A 24,522-nucleotide genomic window follows, 5' to 3' on the forward strand; every position below is an offset into this window, starting at 1 on the left:
ATATCTGAGATGCCCTGCATATAATTCCCGAAACTTCTCTTTCTCCGACAGGCACTGTCGCTATACTTCTTGAGCCTCCTTCCATCTTTCTTTATGCTGCTCTATATTATTCTGGAGATACTTTAATTCCAGGGTACGGCAATTTGCTTCCAGTTCCCTTTCCTTCGCTCGGAATGATGCCTTAAGGCCAGCTATCTCTCTTATTAAGGTTCCCCTAACACTGGCCTTAAACGCATCCCATATAATTTCTACTGATGCCGAGCCATTATTGGTTGCAAAAAAATCAAGCCACATAGCTTCAAGCTTCTCCCCTGAATCGAGTTGTCAACCAGAATATATTTAACTTCCAGAATGTAAATCCCTTTTGATCTCCCAGGTCTACTTTAAGCTTTATTGGGGAATGATCTGATATGCCCCTTGTTAAATAATCAATTTTCTGGGTACTAGGGATCAGTTCTTCCATTACCAGTACAAAGTCAATTCTTGAGAAGGTGTTAAAGGAACTAGAAAAGCAAGAGTATTGTTGTGCCTCCTGGAATTTTTCCCTCGGTCTCTTGAAGGCATATCTACTGCCTGTTGGCGTATATATCTCATAATCAAGGAACGTTTAATTTTATTATTCCCCTCACGTTCCACGTGAGAAAGCTATAGTTTACAGACATCCATCCTTTTTATAGGAGAACAATAAGGAGTTATTTTTGTTATCTTAACGACCATTCCAACGTTCCATGAGTCTTCACTACTCCAAAGTTTTATCAACCTAACTCTTTCCCTCCCATATCCTCCCTCCCTATATCCCCCCACCCTGCATGCCCCCCTCCCCCTTGACATGCTTCATCCCATTCCCCCCCTCCTCCCCCCCTACAGTGATAACAAAAAATAAATACATTCAGATCTTACTACGGGACAATTAATTAATGAACACTACTCCAATTTTAACCCTTTTCAGAAGTATAAATCAACAATTCCTACAAGTCACCATAGGCCTGATTGTGGTGGCCAATAGGCCCAGTCTCTGAAATCCATCATATCTTACCCCAGACCTCCCCTCCCCCCATACACAAAAACCACAAAAAAGGAAAAGGGGGGTAGAGGAGGAGGGGGGAAGGGGGCTGGAAAGAAAGGGGAGAACGAGAAAAGAAAAGATTAAAAATGGAAAAATCTATTTGACCACCAGTAAACATTGGCAATCAATCAGTTCCACTATTAGTCTCCTTCCACCTTTCATTCTTTCATCAACGGGGAGCCATCATACATTGCAATGGAAATTTACCATCCAACCAGGTTGCTGCCTCATTTGGGGACAGAAAGAATTTTGAATTGCCTTCATATATCACACGTAATTTTGCTGGAAAAATCATTGCGTATTGCAACTCCAGTTCTCTTAAAGTTTTTTAACCTGGTAGAACTGGGCTCTTTCCCGCTGTAAGCCACTTGCATAATCGGGGAAAACTGAGACCTTCTTATTATCCCATATTAATGGCCCTTTTATTCTTGCCAGCTTCAGAATTGCATCTCGGTCTGCGTAGTGCAAAAGTTTAATGATGAAAGTACAATCATTAGACCCAGACGGAGGTGCCCTCATGGGGACTCTGTGGGCCCTCTCTACTGTGAAATATGGCGAGAAGGCCTCCTGGCCATATGTATCAGGTAACCATTTTTGAATAAAAAGTTCTGGGGTCCCCCCTTCTGCTTTTTCCGGCAAGCCAACCAGTCTTAAATTATTCCTACGTAGGCACCCCTCCATATGAGTTAGTTTAGAGTTAATAGACTTAATCTGTGAGGTCATATCTTCCAGTTTTACTACCAGCAGGGTAACTGTATCAAGTAACGAGGTATGATTTTCGACCTCCTTTGTGCGCTCTTGCATCCTTTGTACTGACTGGCGAATTACATCCAAATCACCCTGGACCTTTTCTATTTTACCAGCCAGTCGGCCCTCACTTGCTGCCAAAGCATCCAGAACATTTTGAATAGACAGGCTAATTTGATCAGGCTGCTTTTCAGTTTCTGGAGGGGTAACTGGGGGGGAGCTCTCCCCTCTAGCTGAGTAAGTGGGGGTAACCGGATTCCTAGCATATTTAACGAGCTGGTTTGCTGTTGTAGCGTTTTGGGATTTCCCCATACTGTATCTCCACAATATCAAACCCTGGTGAGGGCTTTCTCTGAATGTTCTGTTTATAGGTCTTTGTAAAATGGACTAGGGCCACAGAGCCTTTCAGGCAGAGCACCTTGAAACAAGGCTCAATTGATTATTATTTAGTATGGCTCTACAAGACTCTCAGACCCCAATTAAGAACAGAGTTCAAGGTACAAAGTCTGTGCAAAAATGTTTTACTCACTCTTGTACGATGTAAAGGTGTGCTTCCAGCTTCAACCCTTTCTTACTGTCAACTGTAAGGGTACTACAGGCCACTACAACAACCTCCTTGGTGGGCATCCACTCCTCACAGTTATCCCCCTCAACCATGCCTGTTTGGATCTGTTTGCCGGCTCTCTTGGCCCGACTCTATGGCTGCCACTCTGGCCCGGCTCTCCTCCGGCCCCCGTCCGCTTCACAGGCCGCGTCACCGGCTTCTTCCTAGGCCGCATCACCGGCTTCTTCCCAGGCCGCATCACCGGCCGCGTCTCTGGCCGCGCCACTCACCTCATCTCCGGCCGCATCAGACACCTAGTCACCGGCTGCATCCAATCGTGACCTCCCAGGCTCCGAGCTGATTCGTCCCACTTCCACGAACTCCCGCTGCAGCGCTCCCACTTCACCTGGGCCTCCTACAGCGCGGCACAATACAGTATTCAAGTAGGCATCGCGCGGGTCATTAGGACGGAGCGGGAGAGCACTTCCTCCTCCTACCTACTCCCTGCTATCCGTGGCCACGCCCCTCTCCTCTTCCAAGCACCACAATGACTATTTATAATAGAAGTACACCTTTTTCAGCATTCACCGCAAGTGGCCATTTTATAGGAGATTGCGCTGGGTTTTCAGTCAGCGCTCCTGCTTCAATCAGCACAGGATCGGGTAGCACTGGCGGGCAGGGGGTCCCTGCGGCGTATGTGAAGTCATCGGTGGGGTCCCTTTGGCGGATTGGAACTAGTAGGTCCCATCCGCTGCAGAGACCCCGCTGCTAATCTCACACCCCCTGCCTGCCAGCGCTACCCGACCCTGCGCTGCCATACCCTGCACTTATGTGTACGATTTTTGACATACATGCGATGACGAAGGAGTACACGCATCAGCGGGTGCCCAACACAGGAGAGGCCAGACGGGAGGCGTAGGCGGGCAATAGTGGTCAAACCACCCGTTTTGCTCAGACGAGCTACCGGCGAGCGACGGGTTGGCGACCACTGCTCTAGAGTAAAATAATCTCACAGAGCAGAATAGATTATATTTACTTAGTTGCAATATTTTCTTGTACTGATAATTGTATTCAAAGCACCTACCTTCTAAATGTGATCCATTATGTTACATTATTTTTTTCTCCCTGTAGAAAGTCTCCAATTCTGCATTTAGTGATGAAGAAGAGATGCACATGAGCATGAATGAATTTAGTGATGAAGAAGCAATGCACATGTGCATGAGTGAATTTAGTGATGAAGAAGAGATGCACATGTGCATGAGTGAATTTAGCGATGAAGATGCACATGAACATGAATTGCCTTCACTGAAGCACATCCATGCAGATCAAGGTAATGCACAGTAGTAGTATTTATGCTCCACAGCTATTTGTTTTTTTGTAATTGGGTAATTTTCATACTTTCCTATAGAAGCCTGACTGGGTGTAATTTTTACCAAGTAAAAAGGTAATGCTTCACCATCCTTATCTGGTGCAGGTACTAAAGCCTAAAGCCAATGTGATAATTAAGGACCATAGTCATTATTCTACACATATTTGCACTTGTTAGTACCACACTGAATAAACTCTACCAGAGGTTACCAAACTCGATTCTCAAGATACCCAAATGGTACAGGTTTTAAGGACACAAGACTTTAATAGGGTTATTGTTTAAAGCAGGCATGTCCAACGTTGGCCCTCCAGATGTTTTGAAACTACACATCCCAGCATGCTTTGCAATAGTTTTAGCATTCTCTAATGGCAAAACTGTGGCAAAGCATGATGGGATGTGTAGTTTTGCAACATCTGGAGGGCCAACGTTGGACATGCCTGGTTTAAAGGGTCTGCAGTCAAAAGTTTGACAGTATCTAGGTTGACATAGGCAAAGGTCGACATGGATATGTTTGGCATTAGTTGTTTTTATCTAATTGGTGTTAATTTGTATATGTTACCACATGGACACCAGATTAGTGTACCAGACCCACTTGCATGGCTTTCGTCGCTTGCCATACTTTTTGGCTTTACCATTCCCAATCAGATTTGGCCCATCTAGTCTGCCCTTTTTTTATTTTGTTTTTTAAATCCCATGGGCATTCTCAACTTTTTTTTTTTTTTTGACCTTAGGTCTTTGTAAGGATATTCATATGTCTATCCCAAGCATGTTTAATTTGCTGTACTGTATTAAGCCACATAACCTCTACCCAATTAGTGCCGCAATATAGTTTACTATAGCAATATAGCGCTGGGCACACAATATAGTGCATACACGCTAAACAATATTTGTTCATTATATAATTCATAAATGTCACTGGTTACCCCCTGTGCATGCAGTCATTGACGATATAGTGCAAATGAGCTGCATACACAGACAAGAGAGGGGGGTGTGGCGTTGCACTGATGATATAGTGCAAAATTGTATGCACTATATTTTATGCCCAGTGCCCTTCAGGCCGCATGTGAAGTAAGGGGTGATAGAAGCGAACTGTTTTGAGAAGCTAGCTAGGGAGTCCAGAGTTGGCTAACGTTTTGGCACAATTAGTAATTATACTGATCATATATTCCATCTTATGAATATATTTGATTTATTGGTACTTATGTATTAGCAGGGCGCCCATTATTTAGTTTTCGTAGTGCTGTATTGTGAATACCAATACACCACTATGCTGGCTACGTAACTTACGCAAATTCCGCAATTTACGTAAACTACGTAATTTACGTAACTGGAGCTGTGCTAATACATATAGGATCATATACTCACTATCCACGTCGTACCCCCATTAACCATGTGGGCGTGGAGTTAATTTTATAAAGTGTGGCGAGCGCAGCAAGCCACCGAGCACTAGCGTTTTGAGCTCATTGAGCCCCGCTAGGGGACACGGATATGCATCCCCTCGCGGGGCTCGCCGCGCTTCGGGCTCGGTGGCTCACTGCGCTCGCCACACTTTATAAAGTTAGCTCCACGAGGATAGTGGGTTTATGTTTCTGTAAGTGGCTCCCCTTCTGCCATGACAGTCCCTGCAATGTACGCAATTAGCGTAGTGCCGTTGGGGGAGCAGGGAAACCATGTGATGCTCCCCCTGCAGCATTACACTGAATTACACACATTGCTGGCATGACATGTCTGTGTCTCCTCCATCCGCCCGTCGAGATGTCCCCCCTCCGTGTGTCCACTGATTAAGCTCCGGCGGCTGCCCTTCAACCTGCCGGGATGTCCCCCCTCCGCCCGCCGAAGCGATCTCCGCCCGACGACCTGCCTGCCCCCGCTGGCTGCCTCGCACTCTGCCTGCCCCCGCTGGCTGCCTCGCTCTCTGCCTGCCTCCGCTGGCTGCCTCGCGCTCTGCCTGCCCCCGCTGGCTGCCTCGCGCTCTGCCTGCCCCCGCTGGCTGCCTCGCGCTCTGCCTGCCCCCGCTGGCTGCCTCGCGCTCTGCCTGCCCCCGCTGGCTGCCTCGCGCTCTGCCTGCCCCAGCTGGCTGTCTAGTGCTCTGCCTGCCCCCGCTATCTGTCTCTTGCGCTCGCTCTGCCTGCCCCCGCTATCTGTCTCTTGCGCTCGCTCTGCCTGCCCCCGCTATCTGTCTCTTGCGCTCGCTCTGCCTGCCCCCGCTGTCTCTTGCGCTCGTTCTGCATGCCCCCGCTGTCTGCCTAGCGCTCGCTCTGCCTGCCCTCGCTGTCTGCCTTGCGCTCGCTCTGCCTGCCCCCGCTGTCTGCCTTGCGCTCGCTCTGCCTGCCCCCGCTGTCTGCCTCGCGCTCGCTCTGCCTGCCCCCGCTGTCTGCCTCGCGCTCGCTCTGCCTGCCCCCGCTGTCTATCTCGCGCTCGCTCTGCCTGCCCCCGCTGTCTGCCTCGCGCTCGCTCTGCCTGCCCCCGCTGTCTGCCTCGCGCTCGCTCTGCCTGCCCCCGCTGTCTGCCTCGCGCTCGCTCTGCCTGCCCCCGCTGTCTGCCTCGCGCTCGCTCTGCCTGCCCCCGCTGTCTGCCTCGCGCTCGCTCTGCCTGCCCCCGCTGTCTGCCTCGCGCTCGCTCTGCCTGCCCCCGCTGTCTGCCTCGCGCTCGCTCTGCCTGCCCCCGCTGTCTGCCTCGCGCTCGCTCTGCCTGCCCCCGCTGTCTGCCTCGCGCTCGCTCTGCCTGCCCCCGCTGTCTGCCTCTCGCTCTGCCTGCCCCCGCTGTCTGCCTCGCGCTCGCTCTGCCTGCCCCCGCTGTCTGCCTCGCGCTCGCTCTGCCTGCCCCCGCTGTCTGCCTCGCGCTCGCTCTGCCTGCCCCCGCTGTCTGCCTCGCGCTCGCTCTGCCTGCCCCCGCTGTCTGCCTCGCGCTCGCTCTGCCTGCCCCCGCTGTCTGCCTCGCGCTCGCTCTGCCTGCCCCCGCTGTCTGCCTCGCGCTCGCTCTGCCTGCCCCCGCTGTCTGCCTCGCGCTCGCTCTGCCTGCCCCCGCTGTCTGCCTCGCGCTCGCTCTGCCTGCCCCCGCTGTCTGCCTCGCGCTCGCTCTGCCTGCCCCCGCTGTCTGCCTCGCGCTCGCTCTGCCTGCCCCCGCTGTCTGCCTCGCGCTCGCTCTGCCTGCCCCCGCTGTCTGCCTCGCGCTCGCTCTGCCTGCCCCCGCTGTCTGCCTCGCGCTCGCTCTGCCTGCCCCCGCTGTCTGCCTCGCGCTCGCTCTGCCTGCCCCCGCTGTCTATCTGTTAAAATGCTGCTGAAGCTGAATTTACAGCTACAGAGCCTTCAGACAAACAGTGGAAGACCACTGCCATTGTTCCAGGAGTGGTACAGTTTTACAATCCTAGATCTCATGAACTTCTCAACAGTATTTGAGAGAAGAAAATTGGTTCTCTACAATCAGGCTAGGGGCACTGGACCATGGGATTGCTGATTGGTATGTAGGAGTTGGCACATAAATATGCCTTTAAAACATTAGTCTCTTCCCTGCAACCCCCAGAAGGACAGTATTTTATTAGGTGCCTGTGTTTTATGGGGGTGTGCACTTCAAATATTTTTTTTTGTATTCAATGTATTTTATTTATACTTAGGCTCTTTGTACTGCTTCTGACAACGCACAGTGGACCCGGGACTAGATATTTACTGTAGTTGCTCCTTCACAGGAGTGTGCATGCCCCAGCCAGCAGGTGATCTGAAGGTTTTCTCTGTGCAAGAGAGTATTCAGGGCTCAGGAGCATGGATGCGTTCAGTAGGGAGGGGGGGTTGCTTGTCTGGGCTAGTCTCTATTTCTGGAGGAAATTGTCCTTTCTGAGAAGGAGCACTTTGATACTTCCTTGGAACATTCAAAACCTTTTGGATGCACAATCTGAGGCATTGAATCTCTTGTTAAGTGTAGGTGCAAGGGAATTAGCAACTTTCAACTCCCTGATCTCATTGAGGATGCATGTAATCACCAGATGAGAATTTGCGGCCTCTCGCAAGTTTTCCTCCCTGTATCCACTTTCAGGAGGCTATGTGTCCAAATAGGAATAGTCTCCAATGTGTATGCCCTGGTGGCACGCTCAGCATCCTTTAAGGACCCTTTAAATAAAAAAAAATGTCTTATCTTTATAGGTTCAGAATTTATCTGCCCTTTACTGGCCTTGGTATGGGTGCCCCGATGCATGGAGTCGTGGGCAAAAAACCTATGGCAGTGCTCCAAAGTGGTTTGTCATTGGTTTCTTGGCAGATAGATGGCCATTTGTCTCCATGCTTGGAAATGTTCCTTGGAGTACTTTCCTTTTAGTGGGGGAGTTCATTTTGTGGCCTAGATGGATACTCTTATTGCCCAGGCTACTTGATAAAAAGCATTTTTTTCTGCCCTCAAGAATTAGGAGTTGCAGTTTCAGTCTTCACGCTTTTTCTTTTGGGGAAGGGGATTTGCTACAGGTCAATTAGCCAGAGGCAGGTTTTTCCCTGAAAGGAGTTCAGCACAACAAAGCATGTTTAAGTTATCCCACAGAAGAAGATTAGCGCCCAACAAGTCTTTATACACCCAGGCCGGTCACAGGTGGTGCGGTAGTATGCTGCAGTTCAAATCTTTGGAGAAGAGTGGTTTGGGGGTCTGGAGGACATTTGTGGTTTTTGTAGGAGGTGCAGAAGGGGAAGATGCACCAGTGCTTTAGTATGGTGGAGGCGGAGGGGGCACCGATCTACACTTCCAGCCATTCAATTGTTAAATGTTTGTTCATTGGCGAATAAGATGGCTGAGCTGCTGCTTGGCTGCATACGATCAGGCAGTGCAGGGTCATCTGTTCTGTACTTCACCAAGACGTGGCCGATGACCGTGCTACTGATTCTTTGGTGTCCCTGTCGGGCTTCAGCATTTACAGGGCACACCGTACCATGAATGCTTTTATATTAACAATGGATGGTACACCAATGTTAAAATGTTATACAAATCATGCAGTGTCCATTTAGAGATGCTTATTATTAATTGCAAACCTTTTTACTCTCCAAGGGAATTTGCCTCGGTTGTCGTGGTGGGAGTGTGTATCCCCCTTCAGACATGCATGACTGAAGCATTGCAGCACGTGGACACCTGCATAACATACATGGAGATCAAATCTGTTTTTTTGGGGGGGAAACTTTAATAGAGAAAATTTGAGCCAGCAGTTGCCAAAGTACAGTACAAGTTATACCGTGTTCTCACTGCCAGTGAGAAACACATGGCTTTTCCCCGGCATTAAAATGCCGGGGACTGCAGGGACGTACCACCATTCTCACTGCAAGGCAAATTCCCAGGTGAAGAAGGTCTACCCGGTAATTTGCCTTTTAACACTGTTTTTTCTGCAGTGTGAACGGGTCAACCCGTGTCTGCATACCCGGATCTCAAGATCTCACCCTTAATATTGCCTACCGGTCTATTCCTCGTGCTACTCTGGGTCTTTCTGACTACTGTCTAATTCATCTTCCGACCTACAAACGGAAGCTGAGATTGGTTAAGCCCATGGTTAGGACTATAAGGAGATGGACTATTGAGGCGAAACTGGAGCTACAGGCCATGCTTTGATTGTACTCAATAAGGTTGTTTTGAAGCATAGGCTACAAATCTAGATAAGCTACAGTATCAGAGATTGTGACCTTATATTTGGTTTCTGTGAGTACTGTTCATGTATGTGCCATCAAAAACATTTAGCATTTTTAGGATTTCAGTATCCTCTGTACGCAGACGATACTCAAATCTACCTATCCAACCCAGACCTATCACAGTTTTAGACCGTATCACTGAATGCCTTGCTGCCATTTCATCATGGATGTCATCTCGCCACCTGAAAATTAATATCTCAAAAACAGAATTAATTAGATTGCCACCTACCAAAATAGTAGTTACCAACCTGATATCTCTATCATTGTTGGAACTGTGGCAGGGCATGCTGGGATGTGTAGTTCCACAACAGCTGGAGCGCCATGAGTTTGACACCACTGCTCTAATCCATGCTCTCATCTCCTGCATTGATTATTACAGTAGTCTCCTTACTGGTCCTATCTAATACAGACTCTCAAACCTACAGTCTTCCTCGCTAGATTTTTATCATCTGCAAACTGCTCTGTCTGTCCCCTCCATTGGTTACCTGTATAAAACACTTAAACACAATTCCCTTATCTCAAAATATCTCCAAACTCTCCATTCTTCATACATCTGTGTCTCATCCACACGCATTACCTGCTCCCATTCACGATATTGCTGGACTCTTTGAAATGCCTTCCCATGCACAATAAGACTCTCCTCCAGTCTTCAAACCTTCAAGAGTTCCCTTGACACAGAGCTCTTGAAACGTGAAACCCGTATGATTTTTATGATGGACACTATGGTACCCAGGGGTTTGAATGAGGAAAACAGTTATTCCGCATTCCTCTGAAGTCTCGTCTCCATACCTTCTTCCTTTCAGCTTCATCAACATCAGTCGCAGATACAGGTCGCTCCAACAATTAACCCTCGGGGATACAGTATTACTTACCTTATAGCGATCGTATACCTGCAGACACATCTACATGGTTTAACACCATACCGGACATTATCTGTCCCAAACTATGTGCTCTAAGTTATCACCATGTATATTACCGGCATCCCATTATATATCAGTGTGTCCTAATATTGACACCCTCTGACCTATCTCTAATGTGCACTTGTCACCCATCTTTTGACAATCCCATGATGGGAATCATGTGACCAGCTTCACTGGCAGTCATCATCATAATCCAACTCTAAGCTAACTTCATGTATTGCTAATCACCTTTTTTTTGCTAAACTATCCTTGGAGACACCAGATTGTCAGTGTCCCCATTACAGGATTAATGACATCTGGCCTATCAGCTCTCCCCCCCCCCCCCCCTCCTACTGTTTTCATGTCCACCTCACCATATTCCTATTTTATTCTTTATGAGCTCATCATACTAACCCCTATATGAGGGCGACACGACCAGTTGGTCAGTCTATAATATAATATTTATGCAACTATTTCCCCACCCACACATGACCCATAGATGTCTTATTCACCGTTTATTCACGTGTTCACCTTCTATAAATTTTCACGTTTTATTTTTCACCATTGCTGTTCTAGTTAGAATGAAACATCTTGGCTGACATATCTTACACTGCATCCAATTCTTCACATTGTGTAATCCTCACATGTCCACACAGATATGGACTGTCATCATACCCATTGTGTTATCCATATAGGTCGACACACATTGCAATACACATGTCGACCATCATCACACTGTACTTTCCCCGTCTTCACTCTCTTACCTAAGAGCACGATACCCGATATATGCCTATCTATAATGTATGTTTACAGTTATACACGATACAGAGCACTGTATAAAACATGTGCTTATCTACACTATAATTATATGTGATCCAATATTGAATAAGTAATCCGATGCCTGCCAGTTCCATTAGAGATCATAAATACATGGGACGCAGTCTGGCCATAACCATAAACAAAAATCAATGTTATACACTAGGGTGCAGAGTATGAAATGACGCACCTCATGAACATCTGATGTTAAACTCATACAAGAGCTATTTTATGATATTAATGTAAACGGTTTTGTTTACATCTTTAAATGTACCTTAGTAAACCCAATCAGCCGTTCAGATGACGTGCTGTGAGATCCACCCAGACACGCCCCGCACCTACGATCATTGGTCCAGAGAGACCTGTCAGCTGGTTGTCATGGGAACGAGTGGCATACAAACACGCTATAGACACATCGGAGATGTGTGAGCGCCACCACGGGACCACACGCACACATCTTCAGATACCGAATCCCAGAGGTCATCGCTGACCTCTCCTGATACAGATGAACCGTGATGTGACTAGCGATCGCAGTAGATGGTAACTGACTCAGCCTGCCCGCGTACTTGGGCGGCCGGTTACCATGGCTACCCACTATAGACAAATCAATCTGTAGATACGTCGGAGACGCATATGCGTCATGACGCTACCGCGTCAATACACACCTACAGATACCGGACTCCCATTGGCCACTGATGTGATGACACACAGGAGTCACTCACGGAGCGGCCGGTCACCATGGCTACCCACTAGAGACAATCACTCTGCAGACACGTCGGAGACGCATATGCGTCATGACGTTACCGCATCAATACACACCTACAGATACCGGACTCCCATTGGCCACTGATGTGGTGACACATAGGAGTCATGCACGGAGACCAGAGAAGTGGGCGGTACATTTGATGGGGATTGGATACCAGTTTGAAACCACGTTTTTTGGCGCCAAATCGAGCAGTGCTGTGATTGGCCCTACCAATACACATCTAGTACTTAAACCCTCACAAGTCTTTAGGCAGGTTGGCCCTGAGGAAGCTTAACTGCGAAGCGCGTGCCGGCTAGCGGTGCGCAGGCAGTTCTGTTTTGCTGTTTTATTATTTTTCATATTATGCATTTTGATGTGTTAGCAGTGTACGTAGACTCCATAGTCCTTATCAGGACTTCTACCCACTGATGTGCTAATAGTAGAGCTACCCCTACTGGGTCTCTATCGTCTTATATAGAGATAATCTCTTGGTGGTACACATGCCTATACGGCAGCTACTTGGCGACTAATCACCCCAGAGTTATCTCTACCTTATATTACTAGCCGATCTTCCATTGACTCATTTGGTGTCGAGATCTCTCCAAAATTTATATGGAGTAGATACATCTTTTTGAACCAGTGATACCACAGTTACAGGATTGCCTGTGATTAGTATAAACACGGCATTAATACAGCATATAGCACATCGTGCTGAGTATTAGGTAGTAGGAGTCACCTATGTACAGGGTACTTACCCGGATTCTGTCAGTATAATCACATTCTATTATCATCTGTGACTGTAATCTGGTGGAATTTACCTGCCGCACTGCTTTTCCACGCATTATTAGTACCAGCCTAAATAAATATCGTCAGCAAACACCTGCCTGCCACCCCCAATTTTATGTGTGTATCCCCACCCTGTCTCTGTTATATGGTTTTAAATTTTCGCAGCCTTTTATGAATAAATAATTAAGTTCTATTTTAAGAGTCTTACTCTTTCAGGTGCACCTAACAAAAAGGACATTCTTCTCTTTCTTTTTTCTACATTCCCTGAAAACTCACCTCTTCAGGCAAGCTTATCAGATTCCAGAACTGCCCACATTACCTTCATAAACCTTTCCCTTCCATCCATCCCATCTTACTGTACAGCACAAACTTGTTCACTTGTTTGCTCTCTTATTTTCCTCCAGACCCCTGACTTACTTTTAAAGCTTACCAAGAACCTAGTAATCTGGAGTACCATTATGCAATATAATACGTATCTATATAATACTTATCCTTGTGTTTCAATACCTTTTTCCATATAGATTGTAAGCTTGCTAGCAGGGCCCGCCAACCATTTGACTGTATATTACAACCCAGGTTGTTTTATTCCTATTTATAAAGAGCAATGGAACCTGCTGTGCTATATAAGAAGCTGTTAATAATAAAAATGGAAATAATAAGCCATGGGTTTAGTGCTTACCTTAGGCAGCTCCTTCGGCCAAGACCAGAGACATCAGGTTGGTGGAAAAAAAAAAAAAAACGTTTTTCTGCCAAGCTGATAAATACACTGCTCAAAAAATAAAGGGAACACTAACATAACACATCCTAGATCTGAATGAATGAAATATTCTTATTAAATACTTTGTTCTTTACATAGTTGAATGTGCTTACAACAAAATCACGCAAAAATTATCAATGGAAATCAAATTTATTAACCCATGAGGTCTGGATTTGGAGTCACACGTGGAAAAACACACTACAGGCTGATCCAACTTTGATGTAATGTCCTTAAAACAAGTCAAAATGAGGCTCTGAAGTGTGCGTGGCCTCCACGTGCCTGTATGACCTCTCTACAACGACTGGGCATGCTCCTGAAGATGGCCTCCTGAGGTATCTCCTCCCAGACCTTGACTAAAGCATCCACCAACTCCTGGACAGTCTGTGGTGCAACGTGGCATTGGTGGATGGAGGGAGACATGATGTCCCAGATGTGCTCAATTGGATTCAGGTCTGGGGAACGGGCAGGTTAGTCCATAGTATCAATGCTTTCATCTCGCAGGAACTGCTGACACACTCCATCCACACGAGATCTAGCATTGTCTTGCATTAGGAGGAACTCAGAGCCAACCACACCAGGGGTCTGAGGATCTCATCTCAGTACCTAAAGGCAGTCAGGCTATCTTTGGCGAGCACATGGAGAGCTGTGCGGCCCCCCAAAGAAATGCCACCCCACGCCATTACTGACCCACTTCCAAACCAGTCATGCTGGAGGATGTTGCAGGCACCAGAACATTCTCCTTGGCGTCTCCAGACTGTCATGTGCTCAGTGTGAATCTGCTTTCATCTGTGAAGAGCACAGGGCGCCAGTGGCGAATTTGTCAATCTTGGTGTTCTCTGGCAAATGCCAAACGTCCTGCACGGTGTTGGGCTGTAAGCACAACCCCCACATGTGGTCATCGGACCCTCATACCACCCTCTTGGAGTCTGTTTCTGACCGTTTGAGTAGACACATGCAAATTTGTGGACTGCTGGAGGTCATTTTGCAGGGCTCTGGCAGTGCTCCTTCCTGTTCCTCCTTGCACAAAGGCGGAGGTAGCGGTCCTGCTACTGGGTTGATGCCCTCCTACGGCCTCCTCCACGTCTCCTGATGTACTGGTCTGTCTTCTGATAGTGATAGTGCCTCCATGCTCTGGACACTATGCTGACAGTCACAGCAAACCACCTTGCCACAGCTTGAATTGATGTGCCATCCTGGATGAGCTGCTCTACCTGAGCCACTTGTGTGGGTTGTAGACTCGAGTGAAAACACCGCCTGCTTTCAAAAGTGACCAAAACATCAGCCAGAAAGCATAGGAGCTGAGAAGTGGTTTGTGGTCACCACCTGCAGAACAACTCCTTTATTGGGGGTGTCTTGCTAATTGCATATAATTTCCACCTGTTGTCTATTCCATTTGCACAACAGCATGCAAAATTGTTTGTCAGTTAGTGTTGCTTCAGTTTGATTTCACAGAAGTGTGATTGACTTGGAGTCACATTGTGTTGTTGAAGTGTTCCCTTTATTTTTTTGAGCAGTGTACTTTTTAAGCTAATGATTTTGGGTCAGCGTGGAGAGGCATGCAGGCCATAACTTATAACAAGAAACTAACTACCCCTGCTGTTAGGACCCAAAAATTGGGAGTAGAGTTGATTTTTTTTTTTGTAAGTTTGAAAAAGATGAACTTAGTTTGGTGCTAGTTTTAAACCAGGTGAACAAGTAGTTCCATTCCCAAATGCTGGTTGTTACTCACAGGTATTGCGGGTGGTGCAGGGGAAGTTAGAGGAGATGTTCAAAAAGGTGAAATCAAGGAAGGCTTCTAGCCAGGATGGTGTGTCGCCATCTGTTCTGAAAGCCTGTGTTAAACAGCTTGCCCACATTTTCACAAGGATCTTTAATAGATCACTGGAGTTTTGAAATGTTCTTAAAAATTGTCCTGGTTATAAGAAACCTACTATTAAAAATCTGAATTGCCTTAACATCTGTCATCATGAAAATGTTTGAACAATTTGTGTTGAACCATCTGAAAGAAGTGTCTGGCCCACATTTGGAATCGTTGCAGTTTGCTTATTGGACGATCAGGCGTGTTGAAGATGCCGTCAACATAGGGCCATATTATATACTGCTGCATCAGGATTTGCCGGATACCTACGCGAGGGTCCTGCTTGTTTAGTGAAACAAATGGCCATGAACTGTCTTTGACTGTGACCAAAGGCCAAGTAGGCAAATATGGAGGGGTGTGGCCACTCAACTACTGATCACCGAGCCTTTGATACTGGCCCACATCGCAGACTGTTAAATAGAAAACAGGGCGTTGTAGTAATGGAGTCCATTCACAGTCGAGTACCCCAGGGATCTGTGCTTGGACCAATTCGTTATAATATCTTTATTGATGACATTGCAAATGCTAATGAAGGGAAAGTATGCCTTTTTACAGATGACAAAAAGTTTGCAACAGGTTAAACACACTAGGAGTGGTAAAACAAATGATTGATGACCTAGGTCAGGAATGGCTAACCTTGACACTCCAGCTGATGTTAAACTACACATCCCAACATGCCCTGCTACAGTTTAATATTTGGCCATGCTAAAACTGATGCAGGGCATGGTTGGATGTGTAGTTCAACAACAGCTGCAGTGTCAAGGTTAGCAATCACTGATCTAGGTAGACCAGAGAACTGGTCAAGAGCATGCAATTACAGTTTAATGCTAAAATATGCAAATTCACACACTAGGGTCTCAAAAATCCACAGTCTAAATATATTATTAATGGTACTATATTGGTAACTGAGGAGGAAAGGGCTCTAGCAGCCATTATTTTAAGTGACAAGTGATTTAAAGCAGGTAAGCAATTAAGCAAGTCAGATGCCTTGTTGCAATGGAATAAGAATCCGCAGCAGAAAGAAATAAGTAATCATGCCACAGTATAGCCCCTTGGTATGACTTCATCTAGAATACTGTCCAGTTCTGGGGGTCATATGTCCAGAAGGATAGAAACAAACTACAGATGATACAATGAAGGGCAATTAAAATGGTACATGGCCTACATCACTAAACTTACGTGGAAATACTAAAAATCTCTATGTTTATTTTGGAACAGAGAAGAAAAAGGGGGACATTATAGAAATTTTCATATATAAAGGTTTTTAATAAGGTCCAGAAGGGAAACATTCTTCAAATTAGAACACAAGGTCATGCACTGAAACTAGTGTCACCACCTGGTTGACCTGGCATGGGGCTTCGGCAAACCAGATGTATTGGACAGCTGTCTACAGGTTTGTTTGTTTGTTTTTATCGATTTTATGTTTTTGCCAGTCAGTCTGAGTGTTGCCTCTCCCAGGGATGGCTGTTTATTGCCCCATGTTTCAGTTTCCCCAGGCCTGGATGAAAGAGAAAAGGGAATATTAGGTAAAAAACATTTTAATTATTTTTCTCTGAATCCTGCTTGGGGACTCAAAAGTTCCCTTCCTCATATGCTGTGTTTTGTCTTCAATGTAATTTTCCTTTTTTATTTTTATTATTGTTCCAACTGTTTCACAAAGTTATTGCATTTCCTTGCTGGGCTCTTTTCACATTGTACTTGCCTTCTCGAGGTTACAATGGGAGGAGCTAATATTTTAAAGGTGTATTTATGTTTACATGCCAGCTCCTACATACCCATCAGCAATCCCCAGTCAGATTCTGAAATAAACCGTAAGTACCAAAAATAATTTTTTCTCCTCGTCCCAAATTTTCCTGCAGAATAAAATGAACAAGCTCAACTTAAAAAAATAATTCTGGGTGACTACTTTGTAACCGTAATATTTAAAGTCAAAATCATTTAACCCCTGCTACAACAGAATCTCTCAAATTTTTATTTTGTCTCTATTATGAAAAAATGAAAGACCTATTTGACATTTTGTGGGTATTCCCATTATTAGTTAAGCACTTTTCGCGCTGAATTACTGTATGTATGTTTCTCTTACAGGACCCACAACTACCTGCCAGATACAGGTTCCAGACTCCACCACTCAATCAAATTTATCTCCCACACACACCATGGATGAGATGCATCCAGGTATCTGGTTTCAGATAAGGATTTAAAAAAATAATAATAATTCCTGGTTACATTTAAAGGTATTTGTTATGAAGTTAGCCCTGTAATATTGAGTTTTCATTTTAATGTGTGATTTATTCCACAGTTGCTGAGAGAAGTACCAAACCGATAGTTTTGGATGTGCAGTTTGATAAAACGGGACCGCTCACTGAGCTTGTGCCTATTGGGTCACCATCACACATAACCCAAGGTACTTCAAAGGAAATCATTATCTGTGATGTTCTGTTTTTTCGTATTGTGGTGTTTGTAGACTTTAGTATCGAATTTATTGGAAAATATTTACAGACTCTGTAACAAAGGGTGAAGAAAGCCTGACGTTTCCAGTGTTAAAAGTGAATGACAAAACACCCACTAATGAATCAAGTTCAGATGGGCTACAAGGTAAGAGCATATAAGAGGAAAGTGCATAGTGTAACTAAACATCTGGAGATAAAGGATATTGTGGTTGGATGATGATGGTTCTTAGAAGTGGATACGATTTTATATAACAAATACAAAATATGAGGAGAATAAGTGTCCAATGTCAGAAAACGAAAGTAAGTTGCAGAGTAAGGTACATATGGCTTCATGAATTAACCCTTTGAGTGCCAATATCTGAGTATTGGGGCAAATATCCGTAAAAAATGCCAGCGTCGCTCATATTTGTTACATAAATTAAAATAAGAAATGTGTTGTAAAAATAGATCAAATTTCCTATGTAAGTTAAACATTCCAGGTCATTATAATGAATAAAAATGTTTGCTTGGCAATTTTCACAACTAGTTTGACAAATTTGCTTGGCACTCAAAGGGTTAACATCACTCCACTGTATATGTGCAATCTAGGTTGATGGTGATTAGTTTAAATGTTGGAATGAATCCCCGTCCCCCCAGTGTGTACCCAGCTTTAGGCAAAAGGATAGAAAAAAAAAAACAGAATACAAGACTGAATTACTGTTTTTGCCCAGCGTGTTTGGATAATGATTATGGGGAAAATCACTTGGCTGAAAAACGCTCAGTGCGTACACACTGAGTGTTTTTCGCCCATATCAGCGATTTTTGCCTGGGGTGGACGGGTTTCCATAGCTGGACGCTATGGAAAGCCATCCACTCCGCCGCTCATCTGCTGGTATCAGATGAAAGCCATCCACTCAGTCGCTGATCAGCTGGTATCAGATTAGCAGCCAGGCAGCGATGATGCGGGAGCATGCATCAGCGTTCATTGCTGTCCCGTACACAATGGCTGAAAGCCAATCACACAAGTAAACTGAGCGGCTTTCAGTTGAAAGGCGACCAGTGAAATAGAAATGCATTTTGCAGAGCTTACAATAAGAACCTTTTTTTTACTGTTTCTCTGTTGTCTTCATGTGTGAAGTATATTATTTAAGCTTTAATATGTTTTCTAGAATCTGTAATGGCAAGCAAGCAAAAGGAGATATTTTCAGCTGTACCACAATCATCTGTAAGACCTGATACAATGCAAGGTATTCAAAGTTGTCAATGCTGCTGCTCATCTTTTTCATTGGTAGCTATGATTTATTTCCTCCTACGTCTGATCTGGGTGACACTGAAGAGCTGATGTGGGGCTGGCTGTGCTGGGCTTCAGGAGCATGCCCTAAAGTGTTAACTAGCTTAAGGCCCCCATACACTAGGGCGACTTGTCCTTAGGACAAGTCACCCCCGACTTCCCCCTGAGCTTCCCCGGCTGCTCCCCGGGGGAGCTTGATTAGATTGGCACTTGATGTGCCATTTTTTACATGTAAAAAAAAACGGGGAGCAGGGGGGGGGGGCTACAGAGGTGGGAGCTTGGGGGCTGGGGACGCTGCGGGGGACAGTGTCTGTGCGAGGCGATAGAGGGAGCAGGGGGGGCTGGGGACGCTGCGGGGGACACGTCTGTGTCCCCCGCTGCTGGGGACGCTGCGGGGGACAGCGTCTGTGCGAGGCGGTAGAGGGAGCAGGGGGGGCTGGGGACGCTGCGGGGGACACAGGCGGCATAGAGCCGGGCAGGGGGAGCCGGCCGGGAGCTGTCAGTAATGAATAAAAAAAAAAGCCCATACAATGAATGGGCAGCCTGTGATTGGCTGCTGAGCGCTCTCTCAGCCAATTGCTGACTGGCTGAGAGAGCGCTCAGCCAATCACAGGCCGCCCATTCATTGTATGGGCTTTTTTTTTTCTATTCATTACTGACAGCTCCCGGCCGGCTCCCCCTGCCCGGCTCTATGCCGCCTGTGTCCTCCGCAGCGTCCCCAGCCCCCCCTGCTCCCTCTACCGCCTCGCACAGACGCTGTCCCCCGCAGCGTCCCCAGCAGCGGGGGACACAGACGTGTCCCCCGCAGCGTCCCCAGCCCCCCAGCTCCCACCTCTGTAGCCCCCCCCCCTGCTCCCCGGGGTCCCAAGTCGGGTGGTCGGACGTGCAGCAGGTCCGACCACCCGACGCAGATCCGATGCGCACGGGACCGCGCATCGGATCTGAGGGGACATCAAAACTAGCCGATTTTGGTCCGATTTCGGCCAGATCCGACTGATCTGGCTGAAATCTGACCAAAATCGGCTAGTGTATGGGGGCCTTTACTCTGTCCTCCTACTTACACTCTCACTTCCCCTATACTTAATTTTTTTCCTGGGCTTCCACACCTTAGTCCTGACAACACCGCCTGACCGTGAACCTATCTGCTGAATGGCGGTAAGCCCCTCCCTCCTTTCCGGCCGGCCACTTCCTCAAGACCTACTGATTTCTTTGAGATTGCTGTTGGATCTGGGACCTGAATGGGCTCACTATAAAGGGGGATGTTTTATTAGATCACACTTTAACATAGTGTGGGAATTGTTTAGTCTTTAGCTTTAACGTACTCCCCAGGCGATATGCAACCAGGTACCTGGTTTGAATGTATTTCAAAGGAAAGCTTTGTCTGTGAAAAATCTGTTTTTTATTTTGTTTGCAGTCTTCATTATTAATTGTATTGGAAATATTTACAGATGTAACAAAGGGTGATCAAAGCCAGAAGTTTCCAGATATAAAAGTGAATGAAAAAACAACCATTACTGCATCAAGATCAGACATACTACAAGGTAACACAGCAGATGAGAGGAAAAGGCATAGTGTGGCTAATCATTTGGAGGTATAAGATATTTTGGACAGGACTGGTATTTTAAATTCAGAAATTGCTGGGCAGGAGACTCAGGAGAGACTTCCCCCCCCCCCCCCCCCCCCCCCCCCCCTCTGGGTCCTTGTGAGATGCACTAATGGCAGAACTTTTCCAAAATAATTCCCCACTTAGAGCAATCAACATGTAAGGGGTGGGGGGTGGGGGGGGGGGGGGGTTTGAGAGAGAGAAGACCGGAGGCAGAGATAATGAGTGACATTGAGCAAGGAAAGAGAGATGGTGAATCATCACAGGCAGAGAATAGGACCAAGAACAGACACGGAGAAGGAGATTGCGGGCCAGATAGAGGGGGGAACATGGGAGAGAGACCATGGGCAGAAACAGGTACAACTTCGAGTGAGAGATCACTGACCGCAGGACTAAGCCTCATGTGGAGATAAAGTAGAAGGTGATAACGCATCATCTGCCGTTATGGGCCAAATGTATTAGGCCTTTACAGGCGTTACATTGGAAAGTGATAAATTAACTGCCAATCAGCTCCTAACTGTCATTTATCAAACAGCCCATAACATGGAGCTAATTGTCTGGTCCCTTAACACTCTCCACTTTATCTCTTGTTAATACATTGGCCGTAAGTTCTCACATAGAGCCAGTGACAAGGAGCGGAGAAAGGGAGACCCAGGCAGATAGGGAGGGATGATAGGGACGAGCAAAGAGGGAGAGATGTTCCCAGTTCACACTAAGTTCCCACTTAGACCGAGCAACAAGGAGCAGAGAGAGAGAGAGACTTGGGAGTGAGATCAGGGTCAGAGAAAAAGAGAGAACTGGTGGCAGGACTTCACTTCAATTGGTTCCCACTTAAAACAAGAGATAAGGAGTATAGAGGGAGAACAAGGGTAGAAATTGAGAGGGAGACATATTGCCAGTTCACTTTCTTCTGCTTACCTGCTCCTTTAGTAGTCATGCATATTGCAGTGTATCTGCCTGTCTCCAGCTGGTAAGCAAATGTTGGTGCACTTATAGCTTCCCTTGCCTGTATAATGTTGCACACACTTGTAGCATAGGAAGCAGGTCTCCCTAGAGTAGGCAAAAACAATATGGTGATATAATAGTAGGGCATATGAGCCACAGGTCTGGGAGCTCATTTTTGGCTGGTCCTGGGGAGTTGGAACCAGCCATGATAACCCGGATGTTCAGATAGCATTCTGGGGGGGATAGAGCACTGCATGCAGGGGGATGGGGGTGCTTTCTCTGACCGAGCTTGGGACTGAGTCCTGGGAGTCATCCCTGATGGTGACCCTAGTTGTAGAAGTAGGGGGATGATGCTGATTCTTGTAAGTGGGTAAAGTTTTATATAACACATATGAAATATGAGGTAAATATCTATAAAAGAACAGGGCAACAAAAGGAATAAAGCTATAGTATAAAGTAGCTCTACTGTTGTAGAGACAGAGCTTAGAATACAACCTTATGTACTCTTTCTATATATTGTCCTATGCTATGTAATATCCTATTATGCTCAATATTGTATTTTAATTAAGCTTTAATATGTTTTTGTAGAATCTGCAATGGCGAACAAGCAAACCGAAATCATTACAGCTGCGCCAGAATCATCCTTAGGACTAGATACAACCCAAGGTATTAGTAGTTTTCAACACCTCTTCAAATATGTAGATATGTTTATTTCATCCTACATCTGATCTGGGTGACACTGAAGAGCTAATGTTGGGCTGAGGAGCAGGCCCTATAGTGTTAACTAGCTTGCTCTGTCCTCCTACTTACCCTCTCACTTCCTCCCTACACTTCATTTGTTTGCTGGACTTCCGCACTTTAGTCCTGACAACAGTGCCTGACCACCAACCTATCTGCTGAATGGCGGTAAGCCCCTCCCTCCTTTCCGGCCGGCCACTTCCTCAAGACCTACTGATTTCTTTGAGATTGCTGTTGGATCTGGGACCTGAATGGGCTCACTATAAAGGGGGATGTTTTATTAGATCACACTTTAACATAGTGTGGGAATTGTTTATTAGTCTTTAGCTTTAACGTACTCCCCAGGCGATATGCAACCAGGTACCTGGTTTGAATGTATTTCAAAGGAAAGCTTTGTCTGTGAAAAATCTGTTTTTTATTTTGTTTGCAGTCTTCATTATTAATTGTATTGGAAATATTTACAGATGTAACAAAGGGTGATCAAAGCCAGAAGTTTCCAGATATAAAAGTGAATGAAAAAACAACCATTACTGCATCAAGATCAGACATACTACAAGGTAACACAGCAGATGAGAGGAAAATGCATAGTGTGGCTAATCATTTGGAGGTATAAGATATTTTGGACAGGACTGGTATTTTAAATTCAGAAATTGCTGGGCAGGAGATTCAGGAGAGACTGCTCTCCCTCCCCCCTCCCCCCCCCCCCCCCCCCCCCTCTGGGTCCTTGTGAGATGCACTAATGGCAGAACTTTACCAAAATAATTCCCCACTCAGGGCAATCAACATGTAAGGGGGGGGGGGGGGGGGGGGGGAGGTTGGAGAGAGAGAAGACCGGAGGCAGAGATAATGAGTGACATTGAGCAAGGAAAGAGAGATGGTGAATCATCACAGGCAGAGAATAGGACCAAGAACAGACACGGAGAAGGAGATTGCGGGCCAGATAGAGGGGGGAACATGGGAGAGAGACCATGGGCAGAAACAGGTACAACTTCGAGTGAGAGATCACGGACCACAGGACTAAGCCTCATGTGGAGATAAAGTAGAAGGTGATAACGCATCATCTGCCGTTATGGGCCAAATGTATTAGGCCTTTACAGGCGTTACATTGGAAAGTGATAAATTAACTGCCAATCAGCTCCTAACTGTCATTTATCAAACAGCCCATAACATGGAGCTAATTGTCTGGTCCCTTAACACTCTCCACTTTATCTCTTGTTAATACATTGGCCGTAAGTTCTCACATAGAGCCAGTGACAAGGAGCGGAGAAAGGGAGACCCAGGCAGATAGGGAGGGATGATAGGGACGAGCAAAGAGGGAGAGATGTTCCCAGTTCACACTAAGTTCCCACTTAGACCGAGCAACAAGGAACAGAGAGAGAGAGAGACTTGGGAGGGAGATCAGGGTCAGAGAAAAAGAGAGAACTGGTGGCAGGACTTCACCTCAATTGGTTCCCACTTAAAACAAGAGATAAGGAGTATAGAGGGAGAACAAGGGTAGAAATTGAGAGGGAGACATATTGCCAGTTCACTTTCTTCTGCTTACCTGCTCCTGTAGTAGTCATGCATATTGCAGTGTATCTGCCTGTCTCCAGCTGGTAAGCAAATGTTGGTGCACTTATAGCTTCCCTTGCCTGTATAATGTTGCACACACTTGTAGCATAGGAAGCAGGTCTCCCTAGAGTAGGCAAAAACAATATGGTGATATAATAGTAGGGCATATGAGCCACAGGTCTGGGAGCTCATTTTTGGCTGGTCCTGGGGAGTTGGAACCAGCCATGATAACCCGGATGTTCAGATAGCATTCTGGGGGGGATAGAGCACTGCATGCAGGGGGATGGGGGTGCTTTCTCTGACCGAGCTTGGGACTGGAGTCCTGGGAGTCATCCCTGATGGTGACCCTAGTTGTAGAAGTAGGGGGATGATGCTGATTCTTGTAAGTGGGTAAAGTTTTATATAACACATATGAAATATTAGGTAAATATCTATAAAAGAACAGGGCAACAAAAGGAATAAAGCTATAGTATAAAGTAGCTCTACTGTTGTAGAGACAGAGCTTAGAATACAACCTTATGTACTCTTTCTATATATTGTCCTATGCTATGTAATATCCTATTATGCTCAATATTGTATTTTAATTAAGCTTTAATATGTTTTTGTAGAATCTGCAATGGCGAACAAGCAAACCGAAATCATTTCAGCTGCGCAAGAATCATCCTTAGGACTAGATACAACCCAAGGTATTAGTAGTTTTCAACACCTCTTCAAATATGTAGATATG

General features: G+C 46.1%; 1 protein-coding gene across 1 annotated transcript in view; it reads left to right on the forward strand.

Annotated features, from left to right (window-relative positions):
* LOC146080733 (uncharacterized) overlaps nucleotides 1–24,522 on the forward strand; it is a 535,728-nt gene that overhangs the window by 292,908 nt on the left and 218,298 nt on the right. The window contains exons 19-27 of the mRNA XM_083188326.1: nucleotides 3,489–3,687; nucleotides 17,324–17,413; nucleotides 17,538–17,642; nucleotides 17,738–17,833; nucleotides 18,837–18,914; nucleotides 20,407–20,499; nucleotides 22,095–22,172; nucleotides 22,709–22,801; nucleotides 24,404–24,481. Coding sequence (XP_083044452.1) covers nucleotides 3,489–3,687; nucleotides 17,324–17,413; nucleotides 17,538–17,642; nucleotides 17,738–17,833; nucleotides 18,837–18,914; nucleotides 20,407–20,499; nucleotides 22,095–22,172; nucleotides 22,709–22,801; nucleotides 24,404–24,481 — 910 coding nt within the window. The remainder of the gene's footprint in view (nucleotides 1–3,488; nucleotides 3,688–17,323; nucleotides 17,414–17,537; nucleotides 17,643–17,737; nucleotides 17,834–18,836; nucleotides 18,915–20,406; nucleotides 20,500–22,094; nucleotides 22,173–22,708; nucleotides 22,802–24,403; nucleotides 24,482–24,522) is intronic.

Source organism: Crinia signifera, chromosome 5, assembly GCF_055691185.1.
Source record: "Crinia signifera chromosome 5, ASM5569118v1, whole genome shotgun sequence".
NCBI classification, from domain to species: domain Eukaryota; kingdom Metazoa; phylum Chordata; class Amphibia; order Anura; family Myobatrachidae; genus Crinia; species Crinia signifera.